The following is a 24,751-nucleotide window of genomic DNA, read 5'->3' on the forward strand; positions in this document are numbered from 1 at the left end:
GAGCTCAGGATTGAATTATAGATTATTACCTACTTACTTCGCTGGCCGTACAGATCAATTGTGATCCATGACCTCCCTCAGATGTGACCTAAAACTAGCTCTATCGCTGGCTACCGTTTGCCAATTTCCAATTCCAATTGTAATACTATCTCGATCGAGAGCTTCTTTTATAACAGATATTTATTAATAGATTGTTATAGATGTTATATTGGATTATATAATTTACTTCCTATGAAACAACAAAAAACAAAGAGAATTTTAATTCTCACGTTTAGTTGACATTAGACCTTTCTCTTGTAAACATGAAGAAATGGTTGTTCAGATATTTTTGAGGTTAGAAGTGTGAAAATTGTGTAGTTCAGTATATTAATAGAATTTTATCAAGTCTCCAACTTTTATGAAGTTAAATTTCATTTCACAAAACATACAATTTGTCTTTAAAATGTGATAAAATGATTTTTAGTGCAAATATTTAAAACAGTTGGGGGAAATTTTAGCAATAAAGCAGATAAATGTTTATCTTATGTGCTGAGAATATAAATAAGCAATTGAAATGCGACGCCACATTATGTGAGTATCATTTGCATACAGTTCTAATTCCAATTCTTAAAATAAATTACATAATTGCTCGGATCTTGGAAATTTAATTTGGGAATGTTGTGACTCATACCTAGTAAGGATGAAAATTCCAGACAATAATAGTTTAAGGCATGCTGTGAATTTTTACTGACGACATTTAAGTGTAAAACCCTTGCTTAATGACTGTTTATTTCAAGTAAAGTGCTGAAATGTACATGCATCTGATTTAATCATTTAGATAAAAGAGTGGGTCGTGATTTAAAATAATTTTTTGATCCGTGTTCATTCATTGTTTAATTCTATTGGAGTGGTGGACAACCTGTGTGTCGCGACATGTGGCGTCGCACAAAAAATGATTCGCGACATGTGTCATGGCACACAAAATTCGACAAAATGTGTCAATAACATGTGTCATGACATACAAAATGTGTCACGACATGTAGTGTGGCACAAAAAATGTGTCGTGATACAAAAAATATGTCGCGACATGAGTCATGACATTCACAATGTGTCGCCACATGTGGAACCAAAAAATGTGTCGCGACATGTGTCATGACTCACAAGATGTATCGCAACATGTGTCGTGATACAAAAAAGATTGCCCACATCTGTTCTATTGTTTAAAAAATTTAAGAATTTTATTCAGAGTCAGCATTATTCTGCACAATCCATATCGCACGATCATTGTTTGAACTTGAGTCATCAAATCAGGGTTTGTATCAGGAATACGATTTTCTCATGTACATTTCATTAATTTATTTTCAATTAAAAGACAGTTCATATTGTTTCAATTGAAAATTCTGAGCATAATACTTATTGTATTACTTGGTTTTGATGTTATCTTTATTTGAGTTAATTTTGGAGATGATTCATTGTAAGCGTTATCATCCTTAGCCAGACTGGAGGGTTGCCATTCTAAAGACGAGTTAGGATTTCTATTCTTTAACGTACCTTAAATTAGAGATTCCAGAATTCCCGTTCTCGTAAAATTTCGGGAATCGGGAATGGGAATTCCCGGGAAAATTCCCGTTTTTGGAAACCCTACCTTAACCCAGAGGGGCACAATGTTGCGAATTTGATTTTTCGTCTTTAAAATGTGTCTAATTTAGCCGTCATGATGCTGTTAATGCCACTTTTTGTATTATCAGATTGGACATTTTATTAGAAGATCTGTGAAAACTTTATTGAATAAGGTCTTTAAATCTGACTACGTAGGTGGCTAGAGAACACTTGGTGGACCAAAGAACTCATGGAGAGGAGCTATCGATTGAAACAGTATTGGTCTTGGAATTCGAAATTGTCAAGTGGTAACTAGTGACGGAATCACCTTTAGGAACTCAAAGAGTGCAGTTCATCTGTATGGCCATACAGCACAAAAATCAATAAATAAGGAAAAACCACTAAAATGTGTATATTTAATATTTGGTACAGAACATTGACACCAAATTGACACTAAATTTTATGTGCATGTTGTATTTCCGGTCAGCTTCGAAGTTCAAATTTGGCTTTCCCAATTGAACCAGTTTATAAATCCATAATACCTAATGACGCCAAATATTATTTACTTTTTTGGGTTCCTTGACTTTTTGCACGTTTTTTCCCTTCACGTCGAGCCAAATATATTTGTATTAGATCATGAATACGAAAATATTTGTAAGTATCAAATTTTGACATTCGACATCAGTCAAGCAAATCAATCATTCAAATTTCAAATGAAATGTTAGAATTATTTATTTTTGTTTTTAGGGCTTCGTTTAAGTATAGAATTTAGTGAATATGGCATGTATGTCCAAATAATTTACGACTTAAACAAATGTTCTTCTGATGAATGACGTTTGATTTAAATTTCAAGAACAAGTACTTCTTGGAAATTGTTAATAAGAATCTTTGCAAAGAGATGAATTGCATTATTTTATATTTAAAGTATGCTGCAAAATTCTTTCGAGAATAGGAAATTAAGTAGAAAATGTGATAAACATATGTTTGAATTGAGATTCTAAATTCTTCTCAGTCGCATACTGTGGGAACCTCATTTTTCATCACAAAATTGGAACAAAATCGTTTGTGATTGTGTCGTTAGGGCAACTTCATGTCATACTCACAATATTTAGGTACCGAAGTACGAAACCATTCCGCCACCGAGCCACATTGACTCACGAACATATTGTTTCGAATATATATTCAGTAAGATTCTGAGACGTCTTCTGTGGCAAAATTTTCTATATAATATTAAAATTAATTTATGAATGGTTCTTAAAAGTGTCAGGAGCTCCTATATCAAAATCTAAATTCGAAGATCAACTTCCCATTTTAAGAAAAACAAGCTTGTCAATTCGAGATTTAAATGTGTACAGTACAAGCTCAATTTCATAATGATGCAAGAAGTAAAAATAGAATCTATCTCAATTCGTTATAAATTTGAAATGATGAATGCAAGATTTTTCACTTATGATCTTATGAGCTAATTGTGAGTAGGCTGTAGATTTAAAATTAAATCATATTACTCCATAATGCAAAATTGACGAACATAAATTTGCTTTATTTGCAAATAAAAGTTTCTTTTAATAATATTTTACGATTGACAGAACATACTCGAGCTCATTAAGTACTGTAATAAAAATTATGCTGGTGCTCTCAATTTCCATTTTTGCATTTTCAATTCTGAAAATTTCTGTTATAGAGGTATTGCTATAATTATGTTTATTTGCATGTGCAGCACATTTAATTGTTTTATTTCAAAGGAGTGCTGTAATTGATAAGTTTTGTCTTGATTAGGAGACTTAATGGTCTAGTCAACTTTGTGCAGGATTTTGTGTCTGTAAAACAAAACAATAAATGATTTCGAACAGCACATCGTGGACCACTTCTTAGCCGTATTAACGGTAAGACGTGAAATTGCCCTAACCGTACCATGACGACTGAATTTCTTGTGAACTTGATGAAACTAATAGATAGAGGCTGGCAAAGCTTCACATTAGATGTAATTAACTAAAACCCGATCGGCACATATTGAAATGTTGATACCACGGCGACGAGTTGGTAGTGTACATACTTAGAACCAAGTGACAGCCTTTTGACGAAAACAACCAAATTTGTCAAGTGGCTGTCACTTGGTTCTAAGTATACTACCGCCTAGTTTATCTTTGTGATACTTTTATTACAAAGAAGTAACAATTCATGTAACTATGATTTCATATTATTTAACAGCGCCTCATCACCAAGGTGGCAACATTTCAATATGTGCCGATCGGGAAAGAAAGTCTAATGAATTTGGCTAGCACCTAAAAACATTCCAGGATTTAATTAAAATTTGATGTTATTAGTGTTATTGTGCATTTTATTACTCAGTAACTATGAGAATCATACCAATCAGTGAGCAAATTTTTATTGATTTTCGGAATTTAAAATATAGCTAATTTAAAAGTCGTTATGAATTTTTTGTTCAAAATTCCAACAAAATCATAGTCTACTATGAAATTTATTTAAATATTCTTGTTTTAGGATCTCTGTTGGGGAAAATGGAAAATTTAAACTAGAAAGTGTCGACACATTGGAACTTCATTGGCACAATGTCCGAACTGTGTGTTAAGAATTCCGTGAATCATACGTCGTGTGTGGTCTCGATCGAAGCTAACCTATAAATGTGTGCATTAGCTAAAAAAGTTCGGAGACAACATGAGAAAGTGTAATTGAAGAAAATTAGCAAGTTAAGATAGAAATGACTTTTCTTGGTAAGAATGAACATTGAGCTATAAATCACTTGAAGTCTTTAAATCATTTGCTGTCCAAGTTGTCACTAGAGTCAACATGAAAGTTAATTTATTGACTACCTTTAAATGCTTACCTTTCAAAAGCTTGTAAATACCTGGAAGTGATAAAACATTAATTGAATTAATTTTAAAATTTATGAACTGTTTCTATAAATATTGATTCAATTAGCTGACGTCTTTCCCGCATGATATTAATACGATCAATCTTCAAAATGGGAAGAAGATTAGCTATAAATAATCGTGAAAAATTATCGAGAAATGAATATGCTCATAGCATGCTATGATCAATAATCGAAAACAGACGCAGTAAAGATTAAGATTGAAGTCATAAAATGTTTATAGCTGACTGTAGCTGCATATTAGAGTTAGCCTTAAGTATCATGAATATGAGGTTATGGATCACAATTGATCTGTAGGAAATAAGGAGTAGCAGCAATAATTGAATTTTATGAATGTTTTTTCCCGTGAGTAAATGAGTCATACTACGTGACTTGTGACACAATAACTTCCATTTAAACTGTCTTATCACAAACTTATTACGAAATTCGCAACCGTTCGCAGAAAACTAATATGTTAATTTGATAAAAAAGGTAAATGTATTAAAGTAAATAAAGTTCTGCTGAGCAAGCTTAAAATTGGAGTTGCATTAAATATCTGTTATGTCAATTTGATATAATTTGGCTGTTTAATAAAAGGTTTTGTTAAAATGCATACGCAACCATATCCAATCGTCTACAAAGAAATTGATCATTTCCCTTGACTCACCCGATCCTTGTGTGATATATTAACTTTAAAGCTTAAGGCGTTTCTATCAATATGTCTCGAATAGCACAAATCTGTTAATCGATCTATAATCCGACTCTAGATCGGGGTTCCGAAGCTAAATCCGAAACTAAATCCTACCCCAAATTAGGATAGCTGCGGGCGGATTTTGGATCGATCAACTGACTTCTGCTATTCGGGTGCATATAAGTAGGAGTTGTCAATTGTCATTTTCATCTTAAAAATCGTAACAAATTAAAGAACCGCAGGGTAAACTCTATTTGAATATTCAATTTAATATCATATGATTCACATTTTTGAAATTAAAAACTAGAACTCGAATGAAAATTGATTCTTTATTTATAATTTTTAATCAGCATGATAATTAGTATTGTTTACTGTTCCATGACTCAGATTGGGGAGGAATTACGTTAATATCTAAGATGTTAATTTGTATTTTAATTGTTTTATTTTTGTTCGCAATATCAGTACAAATAAGGTTATTATGAGGCTTGGGCATGAGCCTACTTAGCGCAAATTCTCATGGGTCAAACCCCCTTAAGGATTTTTTTTCCATTTTTATAAGAGTCGAGACACTTACTTTGCTTGGCAACGGATCAGCCAAGGAGGACAGGGTGGGTTTCCACGTTGGGCTACTCCTCCTTACACCATAGAGAATTGAAAAACTGTTTAATTTACAACGTATTTTTATTTTTTAAATTCTTGTTTGCTTTGAAAAAATTCAAAAAAAAAAACGGGTCCCCCTTGTAAAATTTTCTGGCTACGACCCTTGTGCTTGGTATTGGTTCTTCTTTATTTATTTCTGGATGATTCAATGTGGTCATCATATCATCATCATCTTCGGCTCACCCATTCAGTGTTACAAATTTTATTGATTGCATAAGTATACGAAATTTCGTACGGTCTAGTATGGTCGAGAAAACTCTATATAAAAATACCTTTTTTACCTAAACAGTTTCTCAAATAACTTTTCGTGCAGCTCCGTCGCAGAATAAGTGAATACTAATTTGGTTTGAGAGAGTAAATTTTAACAGAGTTTAAATAAAAAGCCAGAGAGAATTACTCCTCATTCTCAATATAGCAGTGCGACGTTGCAGATCATTTTTTATTCGTCTCTCAAAAAAAGAATAAATACATAAATAAATAAAAATGAAAAATAAATTTCTAAAATCGACAGTAATATTAAATTTAACATTAATTTTAAAAATAAGTTGTGTTCCTATTAGTGATTATAAAGAAGTTATTGAATATCTACAAAATTTTGATTATTTAACACAAGACGATAGAACGTCACTGAATTATAAAATTGATAATAAAGAAGATGTGAAAAATGATAAAAGGTTAAAAAGAGCTTTAGAGAATCTTCAAGTAAGTGAAAAATATTTAAAAAGAGAACAGTGGTGGACAATTTGTGTGTTAAGGTACAATAGTGTGCCGATAAAAATGTTTGTTTGATGAACCGTATATCGTGTACGGTTTTAGTTGGGGCTTACCATCAAGAATGGATTCCACGAAAAATCCATTGATTCCGTTAATTCCACAAATTAATCCAAAATTTCCAATGATTACTGTGATTCCACCAAAAATCTATAAATTCCATGATTTATAAAAATTTATCCATAAATTCCACAAAATCCAAATTCCATGGAATTCCACAGTTTCTGCAGATAGATGATCCAGACTCTTATCATCAAGGTTGGCCGTGAAAAGCAAAAGGTTGTTTACCACTAAAATAGAAGAATTTTAATGTTAATTAGATTAGCAAAGATCAATTCAAGAACTATTCAAATAACATTTTTAAGATGTGTGATTTTGTGGATAAATCTTCAAAATATGTTTGCATTCTAAGTTAAGACTGAATATTAATTAGTCGATCAATAAAAGACACTATAAATCAGTGGAGGATAATCTGTGTAACGCGGCACACCCTGGTCGACGCATGCAGGATACGCTTCATGGCATTTCCAAAAAGAATTGTGGTTGATTAGTGTGTCGCAACACGCAGGTTGCTCACCAAACCACTAAAACCAGCAAACCACAATACTAGTTCTGCTATCAAAAAAAAAAAATCAATTTGGTTCCGTTTGATCGATTATGAAACAAACAAGAAGAGAATCGAAAACTGGACAAAAATAAGAACTCAATATTGCTTCGCGTGCGAATTATAATTGGTTGGCAAAAAGAAGAATCATTCCAATTTAGTGAACTATGGAACCTATAGAAGTGTTGTCATTCTAAAAAAGCTTATGCTGAATTTTATCTATTGACATTGGTGATGGACATTGTACAAATTATGCAAAACCATGCAAAAAAGTGTAAACCTGTCTACCCTGGGTATTGTCATTCTAAAAAAGCTTGCTCATTTTATCAAAAAATATTTGATTAAATAATGTTGAAAATTGACTGAATATACCGGTTGACGTAAATATGAAGAGTCGTGCTTGTTTATATTAACTGTTTCCTATTCTTTATCGCATTTTTAATTGGACGTTCTGTATAACTGATTAAATATGTACATACAATTGGTGTTATTTTTTGGAGCAAGTTTTAAATTGTAAAATTGGTGAAAATTTCGTAAAAAATTATAAAATTTCAAGTTACGTAAAGCCTTTAAATTACCTGTATATTTATTGTCATAGACTATCACTATCAGGAAATGTCTTCATAGCATCTCGTCATGCATGTGACAATCGGTGTGTTTGAAGTTGCAAGTCAAATTTCTCCAAAGAAAACAAGCTCTAGAGGATTTTCCAATTAGAGATAATGAATTTAACCATAATAAAAACTTACTTTTTTCATTTACTGGTCTGCAGATTTCCGAGCGACACAAGTGGAGAAGACTCTGTTACGGAACTTATAGGTTCCGCTAAATCTCTTTTGTAAACATCAAATGGAAGCCGCCTTAATTTAATAGCCATATGGATGTCAAAATTGGCGAGTTTCCATTTGGTGCTAGTAAAAGAGGCTTAGCGAAGTATATAGAGTTCCATGACAGAGCTTTCTCCATTTATGTCGCTCGGGATTATAGCCGTAATTGTAAATGATAATTTCTTATTTTAGTGAAAATTTAAAAAGTGCGAAATAAAATCAATTTGCTTTTCAAGAAATGCAACTTTCGAATGTATATATAGTCATATCATATTAAACAGTCTTAAATTCCCTTTTGATTCATTGTCTTATTTTATCTGACATTCCCATGAACACTGCGTCTGGAAATAAGTGGCAGATGTTATTGTAATTTTCACTTTTTGCATTTATGTACATACTTTTCAAAAATAGAATGTGAATTTTAAACATTTACATATAAACATTTACATATGTTGGCAGTGTTTCTTAAAACTTGGTACAAGACACAAAACTGTATCGCGACATTATGTTATGTCATTTTGGTGATACACTAAACCAGTGTTGTCAGGACTCCAATGTGGAGGCGCCTCAATGGAGTCAGGGTTTTTTGGACTTTTGAAGTCCGGACTAACGAAGTTCTGCGAAATTTTCATAGCAACTGCAACTCACTAAATATTCAAGAGGATCGCCAGATGTCCAGTAATACAATGAAGTAAAGTAATACATGTAGAAAGTTCAACAGATCAATGCTCACAGTGCCTTATCGTTGTTTTATGTTCATCTACGTGTTATCACCATAGTTGGTGAAATGGGACAAATTTCAAATAGATAATACTTTACATACTTACTAGAACCATCCAAATTCTATGTTTTCACAAATATACAATGCAGGGTCCAAATTCATCCTTATTATCCAATGTAACAAGCTAATTATTGTTTAACGAGTGAGACCACCGCACTCAGTAGACCCACAGATTATATTGGGATCAGAACCACTCTTTTGATGCCAAACGGATGCTGTGAGCCGCGTTTCCATTGCATATGATTCGAAAAAGGACAGATGAAATAGTTTCTCCTGCCGAGTCTCGAACCCATGACCGCTTGTTCGATATCACAATAATTAAATACCGAAGTAAGAAACCATTCCGCCACCGGCTCACTTTGACTTACAATATTATCCCACAATATCCCCATTATATCCGATTATCCCAGATATTTTTATACTTTCCATGCCTTGCTTAATAGCTGGTAAACAAAATTTTTTATTCGAATCTTAAACAGCATGTGCTCATTTTTAAGGTGACATATTTAATGACCATAAATTCATACCATATGTGCATAATATAGGAAGGATCATTAAAAATTCTTAAAGACATCATCTTACTGATCACGTTTCGATTAGCATTGACTATTGTGACCTAGTAAGTCATTGATTTGATGTAAACATCTACTAATTGTGCTAATCGAATTTAGCACATACAAACGTGTAAAGGCATCACAAATGCCGACGATTGTATTGTTCTACATAAGAACTTAGCAAACCTTCATAAAAAAGAATCTATTGTGTTGCATATTTCCTATTAGGCATCTGATAATAAAAAGCAAATATTTCAATGCTAATGCCTGCAATCTATCGATCAATTACCATTCATATGCACATATTTACACTTGATGCAATTACATGAATTTAAAAGTCAATTACGGTAATTGAAATACAGTGTTTATAGATTAACCAATTACTATAAAGTCGTGATTGTTTAATTCGTGACACAGCCAGTGAATCATGTGGGAAAGGACATGATCAAATTAAAATGACAATTTAACGGTTCATTGGAATTTCAAATATTATGAATGGCATCATGACATAGTCAACAACTTACTGTGTATTGTATGATATCAACAGAAGTTTTAAGTACTCTGGAGTTTCAAGATATACTTAATATATGCCCAAATACTTAAAAATTTAAGCCTTGTAGAAGTGGTCAAAAATCCGGTTCTAAGTCGACTTTGCACTGGGTTAAGACCGAATTTAATTGAATCTGGATTGAAGTCAGAGTCAAGTCTATTTGGAGTAAAATTTTTAGCCATTCGCATGCCGTATGCCTTCCGAGATAATAGATGTCGGTTGATCGATTTAAAATAAAGCTCATGACCGGAGTGACTCTGGCATTGTGCTGGATTTATTTCAAATTCAAAGACATGTCAGAGTCAAGCCAGTCTGGTGCTGATGGCATGATGTTCGTATTCAAACAAAATACCAGAATTGTCAGATAGGTGCCTGTGGGTAGGTGCCTAGCTGTATCATGATAGCTTTTGACTTAGCCTAGGCATTGCTTTTGCCTAGGCAACGAGTTTTGTCTGTGATAGATTTTTGCCTTTTATAGCAAGTCGAAAGGTGACAACTCTGCAAAATACCATGTCAGAGTAAATTCTGCACCATATCAGAGTTATGCAAACTTCGGGTCGGATTTTGGATCGATTATCCGACTTATGTTATTCTAGTAAAGATCTCTGGTTTTGATCGAAAAACCGAACTTAGCCATCACGTTGCATATAAGACATCATCATGCATTATTGTCTTATGCTGAAATAATTGCTCTTTGTGATTATATTATACTGCTTTTGAATAACTCCCACTGGCCTGGATTGGTACTTTTTAGTCAACTTCCAGTTCTGCTTCATACTGATAATATATTAAGGTGTTTAAAGATGACTAAGGCTCATAATCCTACATAGCAAGCTTAAATTCGTCATTATCAAAAGAATTATTAATCTCTGACCTTAGCTTAAGATCAGCTTAAGATTATAAACTCTCATTTGGAAATAAATAAATAAATGAGGATTAATAAAAGAACAGCATTAATAAAGTTGTGACTAAGAGAATCTTCAACCATGTCAATTACGTTATGCTTTAAGAATCTACATCCTTAAATACTTGTTTTTGCACCTGTCTTGAGTTTTTATAACATGATATCATTTAGATAAACAAACAAGACATTGCCAACTTCTTAATGCAGTCAATTCCACTCAATCAGAATTTAAACATCAATTCCTGAAATTGACCGTCATTTACAGCTGCAATTACGATTTAGAATTTATCAAAAAAATCAATTAAGCACTCAAAACCATAAATTTCATTATTTTATGCGGAATAACAAACAATAGCTGATAAAAGTCATTCATTTGATTGTCAGGCACGTTTACTGTGGTTTTAGATTTATTATTAAAGTTTCAACACACAAAATCCCACAAATTCTCATAAAAAATGACATAGAACTAAAAAGTTAATTTATTTTTTTTTCATTATAGATAAATGGAAACATTCCAATAACGGGAAAGTATGATAAAAGTACTGCAATGTTGATTGACACCCCACGATGTGGCGTATCTGACAAGAATATCATTGGAAAACGTCACAAAAGATATACATTAATGTCTAGTAAATGGCCATCTACAACAATTACTTATAGGTTAGTACTTAATAAGTCAGTAATTCTCAAACTATGCGACACGACACACAACAAGTGTTGCTGCAACATTGTTTTATGTCGCGACACATAACAATGTCATTGCAACTTTTTGTTATGTTGCGACACAGAAGAAATTTTTCTGCAACATTGTTTTATGTTGCAACACACAATAAGTATCTCTGCAACATTGTTTTATGTTGCGACATACTAGAAGTGTCTTTCAGTTATGTCGCGAAACACACAATGTTGCTGAAACAATTAGTTATGTTGCTACACACAAGAAATGTCGCTGTAACATTTATTTATGTCGCAACAGACAAAAAAACGCTCTGCAACATTCATTATATCACGACACACTTGAAATGTTGCTGCAACATTCAGTTATGTCACGACACACAGAGAATGTCGCTGCAACATTCTTTTATGTTGCGACTTTTTAATGTGTCGCATTCGAAAAGTTTGAGAAACACTGTAAAAACTAAAGTCATCTTTAATTAATTCAAAACCACATTTCCATTAAACTAGATTTGACCATAAAAACAAAGCGCCATTTGTAGATGAACAAGTCAACATCCGTCGAAGACTTCGTGAAGCATTTAATGTTTGGGAAAAAGATACAATTATGAAATTTATAGAAATTGAGGAAGGAACTGCTGACATTATGATTTCATTTGAACATCCAAAGCATACTCAAATTGATCCTTATGTGTTTGGCACTCAAACATTAGGTCATGCATTTCAACCTGGTAAAAATATTGGCGGTGATGCACATTTTAATGAAAGAATCAAATGGGATTTTAATGTGCAGTACGCTAGTAAGCCTGAAGATGGAAAGATTAGCTTCTTTGCTGTTGCTTTACATGAACTTGGACATAGCTTAGGTAAGTGATCACATGACACAGAAATGGTCGAATATCCGACACCAAGCTGAGTTGACTCTTGGGCATGACCCAAAGTCACGTTGACTTGGTTGTCAGATTCTCGGCCATTTCCATCTTGTGTGCCTCTCGGGAATTTGAAGCATATACTCATTATAATTATAAACAGGTTTAGGACACACGCGCGACACTGAAGCTGTCATGTATGAATTTTACTCAAGAAGTACGTCAACCTTAGCAGAAGATGACATTCGTGGTATGCAGCACATATATGGAGTACCACCAAATAGAAAATATACCCCAGATCAAAAAGTAAAGGATGAAGAGGAGATGCCAGTTTGGCGTAAAGATCCAATATTGCCAGACAAATGCAACACATCTTATGATGCAATATCATTGATTGATGGCGAAATTATTGGATTTAGACGGAAGTACATGTTCAGTTCCACTAAAAATGCAACAGAAATTCGAACTCGTTGGCAAGGCTTGCCATTGAATTTAAAGTCTGTTGATGCTGTTTTCCAGACTTCCGATAGACGAGTTTTGTTCTTCATTGGACAAGATCTTTATGTTATGAACGGAAATAAGCAACAAAAGTCATACAAATTGAAGGATATTGGCATGGACGACAGCATTAAGAAAATTGACGCAATTTTCAGAAATTCACTCAATAAGCAAGTCTACATCTTTTTTGATAATTCTTACTATAAATTTGATGAGCACAAGATGATGGTCACTGGAACTAAATCTCGAATTACGAAGGCATTCAGAGATGTATTTGACATTGATACTGGATTTACCAGCAAGGATGGCAAGACATACTTCATTAAAAATGAATATTCATATGAATTTGACAACGAAAATTGGTATTTGAGACGTATGAAGCCAGAACTTACAGCAAACTTATTCATGGACTGTAACTTACCTACGGAAAATATTATTGATCGATTCTCAGTTAATGACGACTATATTGATGATGAAAATGAATTTATACCTGAAGCACCAAATTGTCAAGATAATCCAGAGATTCCTTGTAATGATCCTGGTAGCGGTTCTGTTAAGAGAAGCTATACAGTTACACTTTTCATTATTGTCGGATCAAGTTTTTTTGTCTAAAATTGAAAATTTTTTGAGAGCCTCAAAAGATTTTCATATTAAATGATGTCTGTCCGTCATTTTAGTTATCTGAAACCGAGCAGCACATTGCAGTCGTTATTGGTTTCTTGATGTCCATCTACTCGTACACCTGCACTTGATGCATAACCTAAGATATACTTCAGGGTATGGGCATGTTTAGGTAATCCTACACTTGATGCATAACTTAGAGTAGTATTGCTTAAGGCATGCCCAAGTTTAGATGTTAAGGTAGATGCATACCGAGAAATCGGATCCAAGGCTACGTCGGCAAGACGTTAAGAGGAACCAAAGGATATGCGACTGCTGATTTCTGCCTATTTTAACGGCCAATTGTGCCACATCGTGCTGTTCAGGCAAACATCCCTTTTGAGTAGAAGCCACAACTCTGTTTTTGGTACAACAGTGGTTTTTTAAGAGCTAGATGGCTTGAACTTTTTTTTTGAGAATGTGCAATTCCTTCTCAAATTTAACCTAGCGAAACTGATCGGAAGTTATGCTTCAGATCTGGTTGGTGATTTAGTCACAAACCCATCATTTTTTGACAAAATATTAACTTCCTCAATTCAACATTCGTACAGATCAATTGTGATCTTTGGCTTCCCTTAGATGGCACCTGAAACTTTCTCTGACTTGCCATTAAATCCTTTATAGCCATCCCTATTTCTATTGAATCTTTCATGATTTAAAATATCAAATTTACCAGATCGAGACAAATTTTTCATATGACGTCATATGACTGCGAATTGGCTAGTATGAATAATTTGTGCTGATCAGGCTCCTTTGACGACCAAGACATACTTGTCAATTTTGAAAATAAAAGCAAAACAAGCATTTGCCAAGCATTTGCGTAATTGGTTTTTACTTGACTTAACTCGAATAGTAACCTGAATATTCTGGAAATCCAGTAAAAATATCAAATCCAATATAAAGTATTATTTTTAAAAAGACAGACTGACATGAAAAGTGCAAAATCTTGCAATACCGCTTACTTGTAAATTTCAATCGTTGGATCTTAACGTTATTTATTTTTTGTAGTTTTTAGTATTTACAATTTACAATTTAGAATAAGATATGTGATTCGAATGAGTGGACCAAAGTGTGGCTTTCCTAAAAACGACCGTTATTTTTTTTTTCAAAAAAAAAAAATTTTGGTCGATGATTTTCAAATTTTTTTTGACCGTTAATTTTCATTTATTTGTACAGTAAATTTAAATTTTAAAAAATTGAACTCTATACACTCTTAGAGTGAAAAATACGAATTTGAGACTGCCACACTCTGGAATGGATGTTTAAGTAAACTCGGTCACTTTAGGACCAAACCTTGATATGATCTAATAAAATTAAAACAAGTTAAATTATTTATATAAAATTTAAAACTTTTTTTTGTTATTTTAAATTTTATGCAGTTTTTTGTTAGGTATTTACAGTGTCTGTTTTAAAGCAAACTGAAGACTCCAACGTTATAATAAACTTTGCTGTTTATTTTCTCTTTTCGTCTCATTTTTCTCTTTTTCGATACATATTTTTAAATGCATGAAGTAACCTTGATTTCTAAATTCTGATATTTGCTAAAATATTCTGTCCAGAGTGTGGCTTTCTCAAAAACGACTGGTAATATTTTTGTCGATAAAATTTAAATTTTTTTTGACCGTTACTTATACTTTTCTTCGTAACGTAAATTTTTATTTTAAAATAAGTTAAGTTCGAATAGTTCAAACTTCTTCGACAATCAAATGTCGAAGAATTTGATTTTGAGAAACTCTGATTTTTTCTACGCCAAGTAATTTGCAAAATCATGTCAGAATTCTTATTCGCCATCATTCCAAGACCTTTTGTCTATATTTAAAATTACAAATGTAACAAGTCACGGATGATCAAGTGAACAATTCAATTTTGATCATCAGTGATGGTGAAATTCAAAAATTTGAAAAATTTCTAGATTTAAAAAGAAACTTTGTGTTTTTTTATAGGCTGAGATAATAAGCTGAATTTCTAAGAGATGAGTTCATGGCAAGTTCATGACACTCTGTCAATTCTACAATATGAAGCGTTTTGAGAAAGAAACTTCTAAGCAGAGTTGTTAGATAGGTCAAGGTCTCTAGAACTGATGTGTAGATGTATCATGGTAGCTTATGGCTTACCAACTGGTCAGTGGTTTACAACCTGTTATTGTGTAGGACTGCTCATACAGTACAACAAGAAAAGTGTTCAATTGGAAGAATTTATCTAAGGTCATATATCTATTAAATATTCCCAAAATACATGTAAACATTCCCAATTAGAGTTCTCAATCCCGGAAGTATGTACCCTAATAATGAAATCCTTGGTTCTTGGACAATTTTGAACCGGTATTAAAATCCCTAATCCTGATATTTACAAATATTCCAAAATTTGTATGAAATATACCCTTTATTCAGTAATTTCCAGGTCTTGATCTACGCATTGGGATTCTCATGCATAGACAAAAATTGTCTTTTGACTTTAGCTGCTTTCCAGGCGCGTCTAGGGCTTGGATATGTCTATGCATGTCTTAGGTCTTGTCTATGCCTAGATTGTCTTTGTCTAGGTCACAGTTTTTGTTTTTCTTAAACATGTCTCTACCAAGTTAGTGCCTTAGCTTAAACAGGTGATAACGACTAGCCATACTTAGGAAAAGCAAATTAAGCTGCCTTAAAAAAGTCAATGCCAGTCATAAATTTTTTCTCTTAATTCCAAATCGTTAGATGACAACTCTGCTTCTAAGAAGACCTATGTTTAATGTCAATTACGAATTTTGTATTTAAAATGAAAAATTGTAGATAAGATAAGAGGTGTTTCAATGTTTTTAACTTTAGATAAGAGCAAAGGCGTCACTGAAGTACTACATAGTCATGATTTTCTGGGAAATCATTTATGCCAGTCTTAACACTTTCTCTTAATTTTGTTTATACATTTAATTTTGGCATTTCACTTAAAATAGCTGGAATATTTTGTTTAGTTTCAAAAGAAATGGATGTCTGTTTATGTGATTAAAATTTATTATCTTAACTCTCATTTTTTTCATATTTTCGTGAATTTTTAAATGCTGATTCTATCAATGCACTTCAACCCCGAGTAAGACGTGTTGGTAAAAGAACTTGTTCGTAGGCTTCAATGTCCGTGGTAAAGCCTTCTTGATTTGAGTCGCTCGGGAACTTTAAAATGTCAGAATTTCAAAAAATAGAAGTTCTTCCAAATTGAATTTGTCACAGTTTATTAAGAACCGATTGAAATTTCACTGAAATGTTATACTTCACAAGCGCACGCAGAAAAAAATTCCATGCACATTTTAAATCGGATTTTAGTGAATCGGAGCGTTTTGAAGTCGATTTCGAAATCTGCTATACATGTAGTTTCTATGAAAGGGCCATTCACTTATTATTAACGCTCCTAAAGAGGGAAACCCTACTTTGGCCAAATTCAATTTCTATGTAAGGAGTCGTACACTTGATCCGTAACACTTTTTCAGGTGTGTGAGAGGAAGGGGAGGAGGTGTCATTTTCCCATTACGTGATAAGCGAACGGCCCCTAACCACTTTAAGTATATCCACTTCAACAGACAACATGATCATGAAACCGCAAAACGATGTCAACATTGTTTACAAACTGCGCGTCAATTACATGTGAGACTTGAACTGCACAAATACTTATTACTCACGAGAGTGAGAGAGTATAACATGCTCAATTTCTTTTCATTCTACATACATTTTTCTAGCTGTGAGGTTTTATTTTTATTTTGCTCAGTCGGAAATAATTTTATTTCCAAAAGTTAAAGCAAAAAATTATGATTTTTATAAAACAGACTTTTAAGTTATTAGTTACTTTAATTATAGTTTTACAAATTAATTGTGTTCCTATTAGTGATTATAAAGAAGTTATTGGATATCTTCAAAATTTTGGATATTTATCAAATGACGAACAATCGTCGCTAAATCATATTATTGATAATCATGAGAGTATAAAAACGGACAATCGGCTCAGGAGAGCATTGAAGGATTTACAAGTAAGTGATTATGTCAAATCCACAAGTGTTGATTAAAGATCAAAGTTTATAGCAATATTATTGTTATCAATAAATTCAAATATGACACTTATAAGCGCGATAGTGCTACGTATGATGGAATTTCCCAGCGTTGCCATTTGAACTGTATCAATTGATCATGAAAGTAAAAGTCGAGACTTTCAAATCCATATTGCAGTGATGAGCTACCTTTTGAACTTCATGACACACCTTTGTGGTAAGCTTCGACCAAAACCGCACACAGCATACAGTTCATGGCGTTCTACTATTGAGCAGTTTGTCCTGCAGTGCAACCTTTATAATCAACCATATACTTACTTACTTCGCTGGTCGTACAGATCAGTTGTGATCCATGACCTCCCACAGGAGTCGCCTGAAGCTGGTTCTATCGCTGGCTACCACTTGCCAATTTCCGATACCAAGTGCACTACTATCTCTATCGACAGCTTCCTTCCAAGAGTTCTTTGGGCGTCCACGGGCTCTTTTACCGTCTAAAAAATCAGCTTTGAAGACCTTAATTAATGAACCATATGCCGTGTGATTTTGGTCGAGGCTTACTACCAAAGTGTGTCGGGAAATACAAAACAGACACTAGACACAGGTAAAAACCGTTCAATTCCTTCATAATGTGAATTGTTCTTCTTACAAAACCATACAAATTGTACGGTTTTGTCTGTGTCATGCAACCCTGACTCACAACTGTACTAGTTTGCTAACCACTGATAGATTGTATCAGAAAACGTAAATAGTCCACATCTGTGCACAGTATGTGTGAGTAAAAATGCGAGCAAGCTATGCCGAACTCTCGAATTACAATTACCTAAGAAGAAGAATATGCCGAAAAAGAGAGAGTAAACAGAGTAATTTTATAGCCGGGCAAGTAACAACGAATTTCGACAATTCTTGTTATGAATGTCATGCATTGTTTGGCACTCATCAATTCAACTACGCTCTTTGATCATGGAATTTTTTTGGGGAATTTGTACTGTGCATATTCAATTAACTCGACATCTAACAATAGTTCGTTAAGAACATAAAGAAGCGTGCTGAAAATTCACAAATATTCTAATGAATGCTGTCAATTCATTAAATATTCGCAATGTGTATCAATTGGAACATAAAATGGTTATAAATTAATTTAAAGAGTCAGTAAACAATATTTTAAGATACTTCGCATACTTGATTGAATAGCAGTTAGAAACTGGATGAGTAGCTGCTAAATGAGTTGCTGAGCGACGCAAATTAAGAAGAATCCGGAAAAGAGCTTATAGGGTTCAGTCGGAGCTCTGTTATTAGCATCAAATGGAAGTCATCTTCATGCTCAGTTCCCATTTACTTTCTTACTTACTTCGCTGGCCGTACAGATCAACTGTGATCCATGGCCTCTCTCAGATGTCGCGTTTAACTGGTTCTATCGTAAGCTTCCGCCTGCCTATTGCCAATACCAAATGCAATGCTGTCTCCATCGACAGCCTCCTTCCAGGAGATTTTCCATTTAATGTTGACAAAAGAGTTTTGGAAGTGCTGGAAGGAGTTTTCTTTGTTAGTGTCGGTTGAGGTTAAATTGATCGAAATCCAGAGCGGCATAATGCGTCTTACTGTATTTTTGCCATAAAAATGGATATAAATCAGTCTAAATGCTGCCGACAAGACAACTTGACGATTTATCGTCCCTTTAATGTCTCTTTAGCGTGGTCCTATGAGCTCCATGTCCTTTATCTTTGAAATTCAGTGATTCACCGATTATTTGCTAAAAAGGGGTAGTCAACTATACCATGACAAATACTATTTAAATAGAAACCGACAGTTACGTCATTTTGTGCATCAAAAACCCAAACCGTACTCAACCTTTCCAGCCTGACTAGCTTTAAAGTTAAAGCAATATTTCTACTTTCAAATTTATTGTTTTCTCTCTCATTTCATTTACATTAATGAGTATAACAAGCGTAATTGTATACATTTATATTGTCATTGTCTTTAATTATAATTAAATGGAACTTGAATTAAGTATTGAATACTTTGGTATAGGTAGTAATCTGCTAAAAGGATGTGAACCTAGACTGAAGTTCAGGAATAATCTTTAAAGATGTTGCAGATGCAAAAGTATTTACATTTTATGACCTCATTTCTTTGAGGTTTAACTTCTAATGCAGTAGTTTGCTGCCTGTGTTCCGCGACACTTTGGTGTGTCTATTTGGAAATGCGGTTTTGGTCGTGGCTTTCCTGATTGGACAATAATACGTTAGAACTAGTGATCATCGAAAATTACATTGTCATCAACTAGTTATAACTCATTTTAGTTCCATCAGGTAACCACCAAGCTACACCGTGACACAACAAAGCTTCCACACCACTATTCTAACTGATCCAGTAACCCAGTATTCCATCATGAATGATGAATACTTAATTGTTATTATGACATTGTGAAATGAACTGTTTGCAGTGTTTCTTAACACTTTTAGAGATAACAAAGACGCCCGACATAATATGTGACTATAAAAGCACTTAATGATTGCATGAATTGCTCTATTGTGTTGGATAGAATTTCTAAAACAGCCTTTAATAGCCGATAAACTCTAGAATTGCAAATGATAGCTATTATTTAATTATGATTCATTTGCATATGTTTCAATAACAGAGTACATGAATTATTAATTGAAATATAATGTTTATAGATTAATGGCATATCAATTTTCCCTTCATCAAAGTCAATAATTGCGACTTAATGTCACGATTTATGACTCATCATGTGACATACGACATCAAATTAAATCGAAATTATAAAATAAATAAGAAATGATTATTAAAAATGATTCATGGTCCTTTCCTTTCCTGAACTGGATTATCAACTGATTTTGGGAAAGAATATTCATTCCTTTATTAAATGGAAGTACAATCATTTATTAAGACTTTGGATAGAGCCAAAATGTCGTAAGCGACTGCTGATCTGAATTCCCATTTTTCAATTATTTTTTTGCCTGTTCTGAAATAACAAGTTACTTCTAAGTCTGCTTATGTAGGTGTGCCATTATTCTAAGCTTTTTATTAGATAGCAGTTCTATATACAGGAATATGACTTCATAACATTAGATGTTTGGCATTACATTAAAACGTAAACAAACTTAACCTTGAACAGTTTTTTGCTTCGACTTCAATCAATATTTCTTATTATTAAGAGTTGACATCCGAATCGTGCTATTCGTCGGTTAATTGATCGAAAATTTGTCCTTGACTTGCGTGACTCTCTCTCGGACAGTACAATGTGCTTGCTAGAATACCACTACTCCAAGTGTCCAAAGAGCACGCTAAGAACATGCTCAAATTTTATACGCTGAGCACGTTAATGTGAGTATCTTCCATACAAAAGCTGATGCCACTACCAAGCCACTACTTTTCCGGTTTGAGCAGACTCAGAGAGCATGCTCTCATAACGTGTTCAGAGCACATTGTGAGCATGATCTGAAATTTGGTGTGACATGAGACATGAGCGTAGTTTTTTGAGCACTCGTCGAGCTCTTTGCACATTCGGGTTCCTTTTCATATTAAGGATAAGATGCGGAGTGGCCCTGCCTGCTCCGTGAAGCCTGATTTTGACCAAATTTTACGATTTAACGCATTTAGACGCTCAAATCTGTCTTTAAACTGGAATCTATTTAAATCCCCATTTCGTTACGTAATAAGTAAACGGCCTTCTAGTGGAATGCTGTTTGTGTAAGGAACTACAGTTTTCACAAGCCAAAATGAATATGATATCGCAGTAAATAGACCACAAATTTCAGTTTGCTGTTCTAAAAATAGAATCATATGATTTTCTCCTACGTATTTTGGCTTCAAACAGCAATCGATAAAAGTCATGCTTTGCTTTTAAGTGATGAAAGTAAATTGTTCTTGGAAATTCATCATTTAAATATTTATGAATGTCGAGTATTAAATTCATTTAAACAAACTTAAAATACTTGCTATAAAATTGCTATAAAAATCAAAATTTCCATGAATAAATTGAAACTTTTTATTATCATGCTCAATTTTAGAGAAATGGAAATATACCGATAACAGGAAAGTATGATAAAAATACCGCAACTTTAATGGAAACGCCACGATGTGGTGTGTCTGATAAGAATCTAATTGGAAGACGTCATAAAAGATATACATTGATGTCAACTAAATGGCAATCTACAAATCTGACTTACAGGTTGGTATTTAAGAACAAGATTCCTTAACAGAACAGACAATTTGCATACATCCACCTGAATGAGAGTACATCTTGTCTGTTTTAGGATTCTTGAACCTTAAAAATCAAGAATTTTTGCAATTTTTTGCTAATTTTCATTCATTCAACAGGTTTGATCATAAAGGCAACAAAAGATTCATGGAGGATGAAGCAGACATCAAACGAATACTTCGTGAAGCATTTAATGTTTGGGAAAAAGACACAATAATGAAATTTTTTGAAATTGAAGAAGGAACTGCTGATATTATGATTTATTTCGTAAAACCAAAGCACACAGATGTTGATCCATATGTGTTCGGATCTAATACATTAGCTCATGCCTTCCAACCTGGTAGAGGTCTAGGTGGTGATGCACATTTTAATGAATTGATTAATTGGGATTTCAAAGTAAGCTACAATAGTAAACCTGAAGATGGAAAGATTAGTTTCTTTGGTGTTGCATTGCATGAACTTGGACATAGTTTAGGTAAGTGATCCTTGAAATGTGTAGGATAAAGAAATGGTCGAAAATCAGACACCAATCCTAATTGACTCTTGGTTATGATCCAGAGTCACACTGGCTTGGTTGTCAGATTCTCGACCACTTCCAGATATATGAACTATATACTCATTCTAATTATCAACAGGCTTAGGACATACTGTAATCGAAAACGCCGTCATGTACGAATTTTACTCAAGTGACACGTCAACATTAGCAGAAGATGACATTCGTGGTATGCAGCATATTTACGGAGTTCCACCACATAAAAAATATAAGCCACCACCAAAACAAGAAGACAGTAAAGAGGATATGCCTGTTTGGGGTCAAACTCCATTATTACCAGATAAATGTTACACAGCATATGATGCAATTGCAATGATTGATGATGAATTGATTGCCTTTAGACGAAAATATATGTTTGGTCCAAATATGAACATGACGGAATTCCGTTCTCGTTGGAAGGGCTTCTCACCAAGAACGACTCACGTTGATGCAGTTTTTCAAACATCCGAAAAGAAGATCCTGTTCTTCATGAATCAGGATGTCCATACATTTATAGGGAATACGCGAGAGAAATCCTTTAAGCTAAAGGATCTTGGCATCGACGAAAGTGTACTTAAAATTGATGCAATTTTCAGGAAGTCAGATAATAATGTTGTGTATATTTTTGTTGGAAATTACTATTACAAATTTGATGAGCATAAGCTGATGGTCGAAGGATCAAGGAAGAGAATTGCCGACAGTTTCAAGGATGTCTATGACCTCGACACAGCATTTACATATAAAGATAAAATCACCTATTTCTTCAAAAATGAAAGTTTCTTCGAATTTGACAACAATAGAATGCGTCTAAATAGAATGAAGCCTGGATTATCAGCTAATTTCTTTATGGATTGTGATGTGCCAGTTGTTAGCTTTTCATCACGCATTACTGATGATGAAAATGATCCAGATAAAGTTGTTGATTATATCGATCTTGGTCCAAGATTTGAAGAAGAAAAGGAAGAAGTCGATTGCAATAATCCAGAAAGAGCTAAACCCTGTCAAAAAGACAGTGCCAACAGTATTAAAAGCTTCTCATTCTTAGTTGTAGTATTAATTGTAACTCGCTTCTTTTTTTAAGTGCCTTTATGAAGGAAACTACACTGATCGGTATGGGAATGTTTGGGAATTACCTCTAGCAGGTAATCAGCATGCTCTCAAGATTTTACTCTACTTAACTATACAAACTAGCTAAGCATGACTAATATTCTGCTCTTGAGAACACGATCATTGCCTGCTAGGGTACGTAACGTTTAAAACAGCTTTTTAGTTCCCACCTCCTCCTTAGACCGTGTAAACGATGAGGAAGAACACACTTTGTTGCAAAATCGTAACCAGGCCTTTCCCTCATTCCCATAAGCGTTACGTAATTTCCAAACGTTCTCTACAGTAGTAATTGTTGTCTATACATTGAATTGTGAATATTATGCATTAAAAACTAAGTAACAATAGCCCGAAAAGCAAACATGACGGAGTAAAGTCGAGAAATCAGGTGAGTCTGAATTCCACCAAATCTGATCCAAGATCAGAGTCACACTGGTTTGGCGCTGGAATTTTCACAATTGCTATGCCTTCTGGATAGCAGTGTCGTATGCCTTTTGGATAGGGTTTTCCATTTTGGGATTAAATTGGATTAATCACGGGATTATATGCTGTTCAATCCTGGTATTGAAAACTCTTTTTCTGGGGACGATTTCTCCGCTGGTGGTACGGTACGGTACGGTATAGGTACACCACTGGTAGGGTACTTTGACATACCAAATGTCCCAATACTCCGTACCAACAGTGTACCTCGAACGTACTGTTTCGTGTCTTGTCGTGCCGTACAATGCTGCACCGTACCGTACCAACAATGGATATATCGACCCCTACAACTTGATGATCAAACGTTAAAAAAGGTATCTCTAGAATCTATATTATAAACACCCCATTTGCTGATACAAGGGTACATTTTGAACATGTGAAGCCAAAATGGATACCAGGGGTATGGGGGTGTAATGTGAAGTTGTGTGAAGCCATGTGAAGCCAAAAGTTGAGGGGTATAGGGGGAATGGGGGTACATAATGTGAAATTGTGTGAAGCCGTGAAGCCATGTAAGCCAAAATTGAGGGGTATCGAACCAATAATGCACCTATGATGTGCCATGTCGTACCAAAAATTGAACTGTGTGTGAAGCCGTATACCGTCCAAAAGTTGAATCACCATGTGAAGCCAGAGAAATCGAGGGTTACCAGGGGGTATGGGTGGTGTAATATGAAGTTGTGAAGCAACTTGACGATCAAACCCCAAAAAAGGTTTGAATTAATCAATTAACAATCTCTAGAATTATTAATATACCATTAATATCATCATAGTCGTCGTATAGATAACACATTAATTATACCGATTAGGTACTTTATTGCTGGAAGTTGTGTTTTTACAATGTTTTTCAATTATATCCATTAAGAATGTTTATAAAAACAAAGAAAAAATCAGTGATTCAATCTATGAATGA

General features: G+C 33.9%; 2 protein-coding genes across 2 annotated transcripts; both read left to right on the forward strand.

The window, feature by feature from the left end:
* Window positions 1-6,225: 6,225 nt before the first annotated feature.
* On the forward strand, window positions 6,226-14,840 carry LOC139098883 (macrophage metalloelastase-like). The gene is made up of 4 exons (XM_070651255.1): window positions 6,226-6,500; window positions 11,289-11,449; window positions 11,975-12,330; window positions 12,497-14,840. The coding sequence occupies exons 1-4, from the start codon at window positions 6,282-6,284 to the stop codon at window positions 13,441-13,443; spliced, it is 1,683 nt and encodes a 560-aa protein (XP_070507356.1). The 5' UTR covers window positions 6,226-6,281; the 3' UTR covers window positions 13,444-14,840.
* Window positions 14,841-17,210: 2,370 nt separating this feature from the next.
* LOC139098646 (interstitial collagenase-like) lies at window positions 17,211-24,583 on the forward strand. Its single transcript, XM_070650894.1, has 5 exons — window positions 17,211-17,485; window positions 21,535-21,695; window positions 21,845-22,200; window positions 22,361-24,155; window positions 24,552-24,583. The coding sequence occupies exons 1-4, from the start codon at window positions 17,267-17,269 to the stop codon at window positions 23,335-23,337; spliced, it is 1,713 nt and encodes a 570-aa protein (XP_070506995.1). The 5' UTR covers window positions 17,211-17,266; the 3' UTR covers window positions 23,338-24,155; window positions 24,552-24,583.
* Window positions 24,584-24,751: the final 168 nt, after the last annotated feature.

Source organism: Chironomus tepperi, unplaced genomic scaffold, assembly GCF_022539635.2.
Source record: "Chironomus tepperi strain 1889 unplaced genomic scaffold, CSIRO-AGI_Ctep_v1 contig_37, whole genome shotgun sequence".
NCBI classification, from domain to species: Eukaryota; Metazoa; Arthropoda; class Insecta; order Diptera; family Chironomidae; genus Chironomus; species Chironomus tepperi.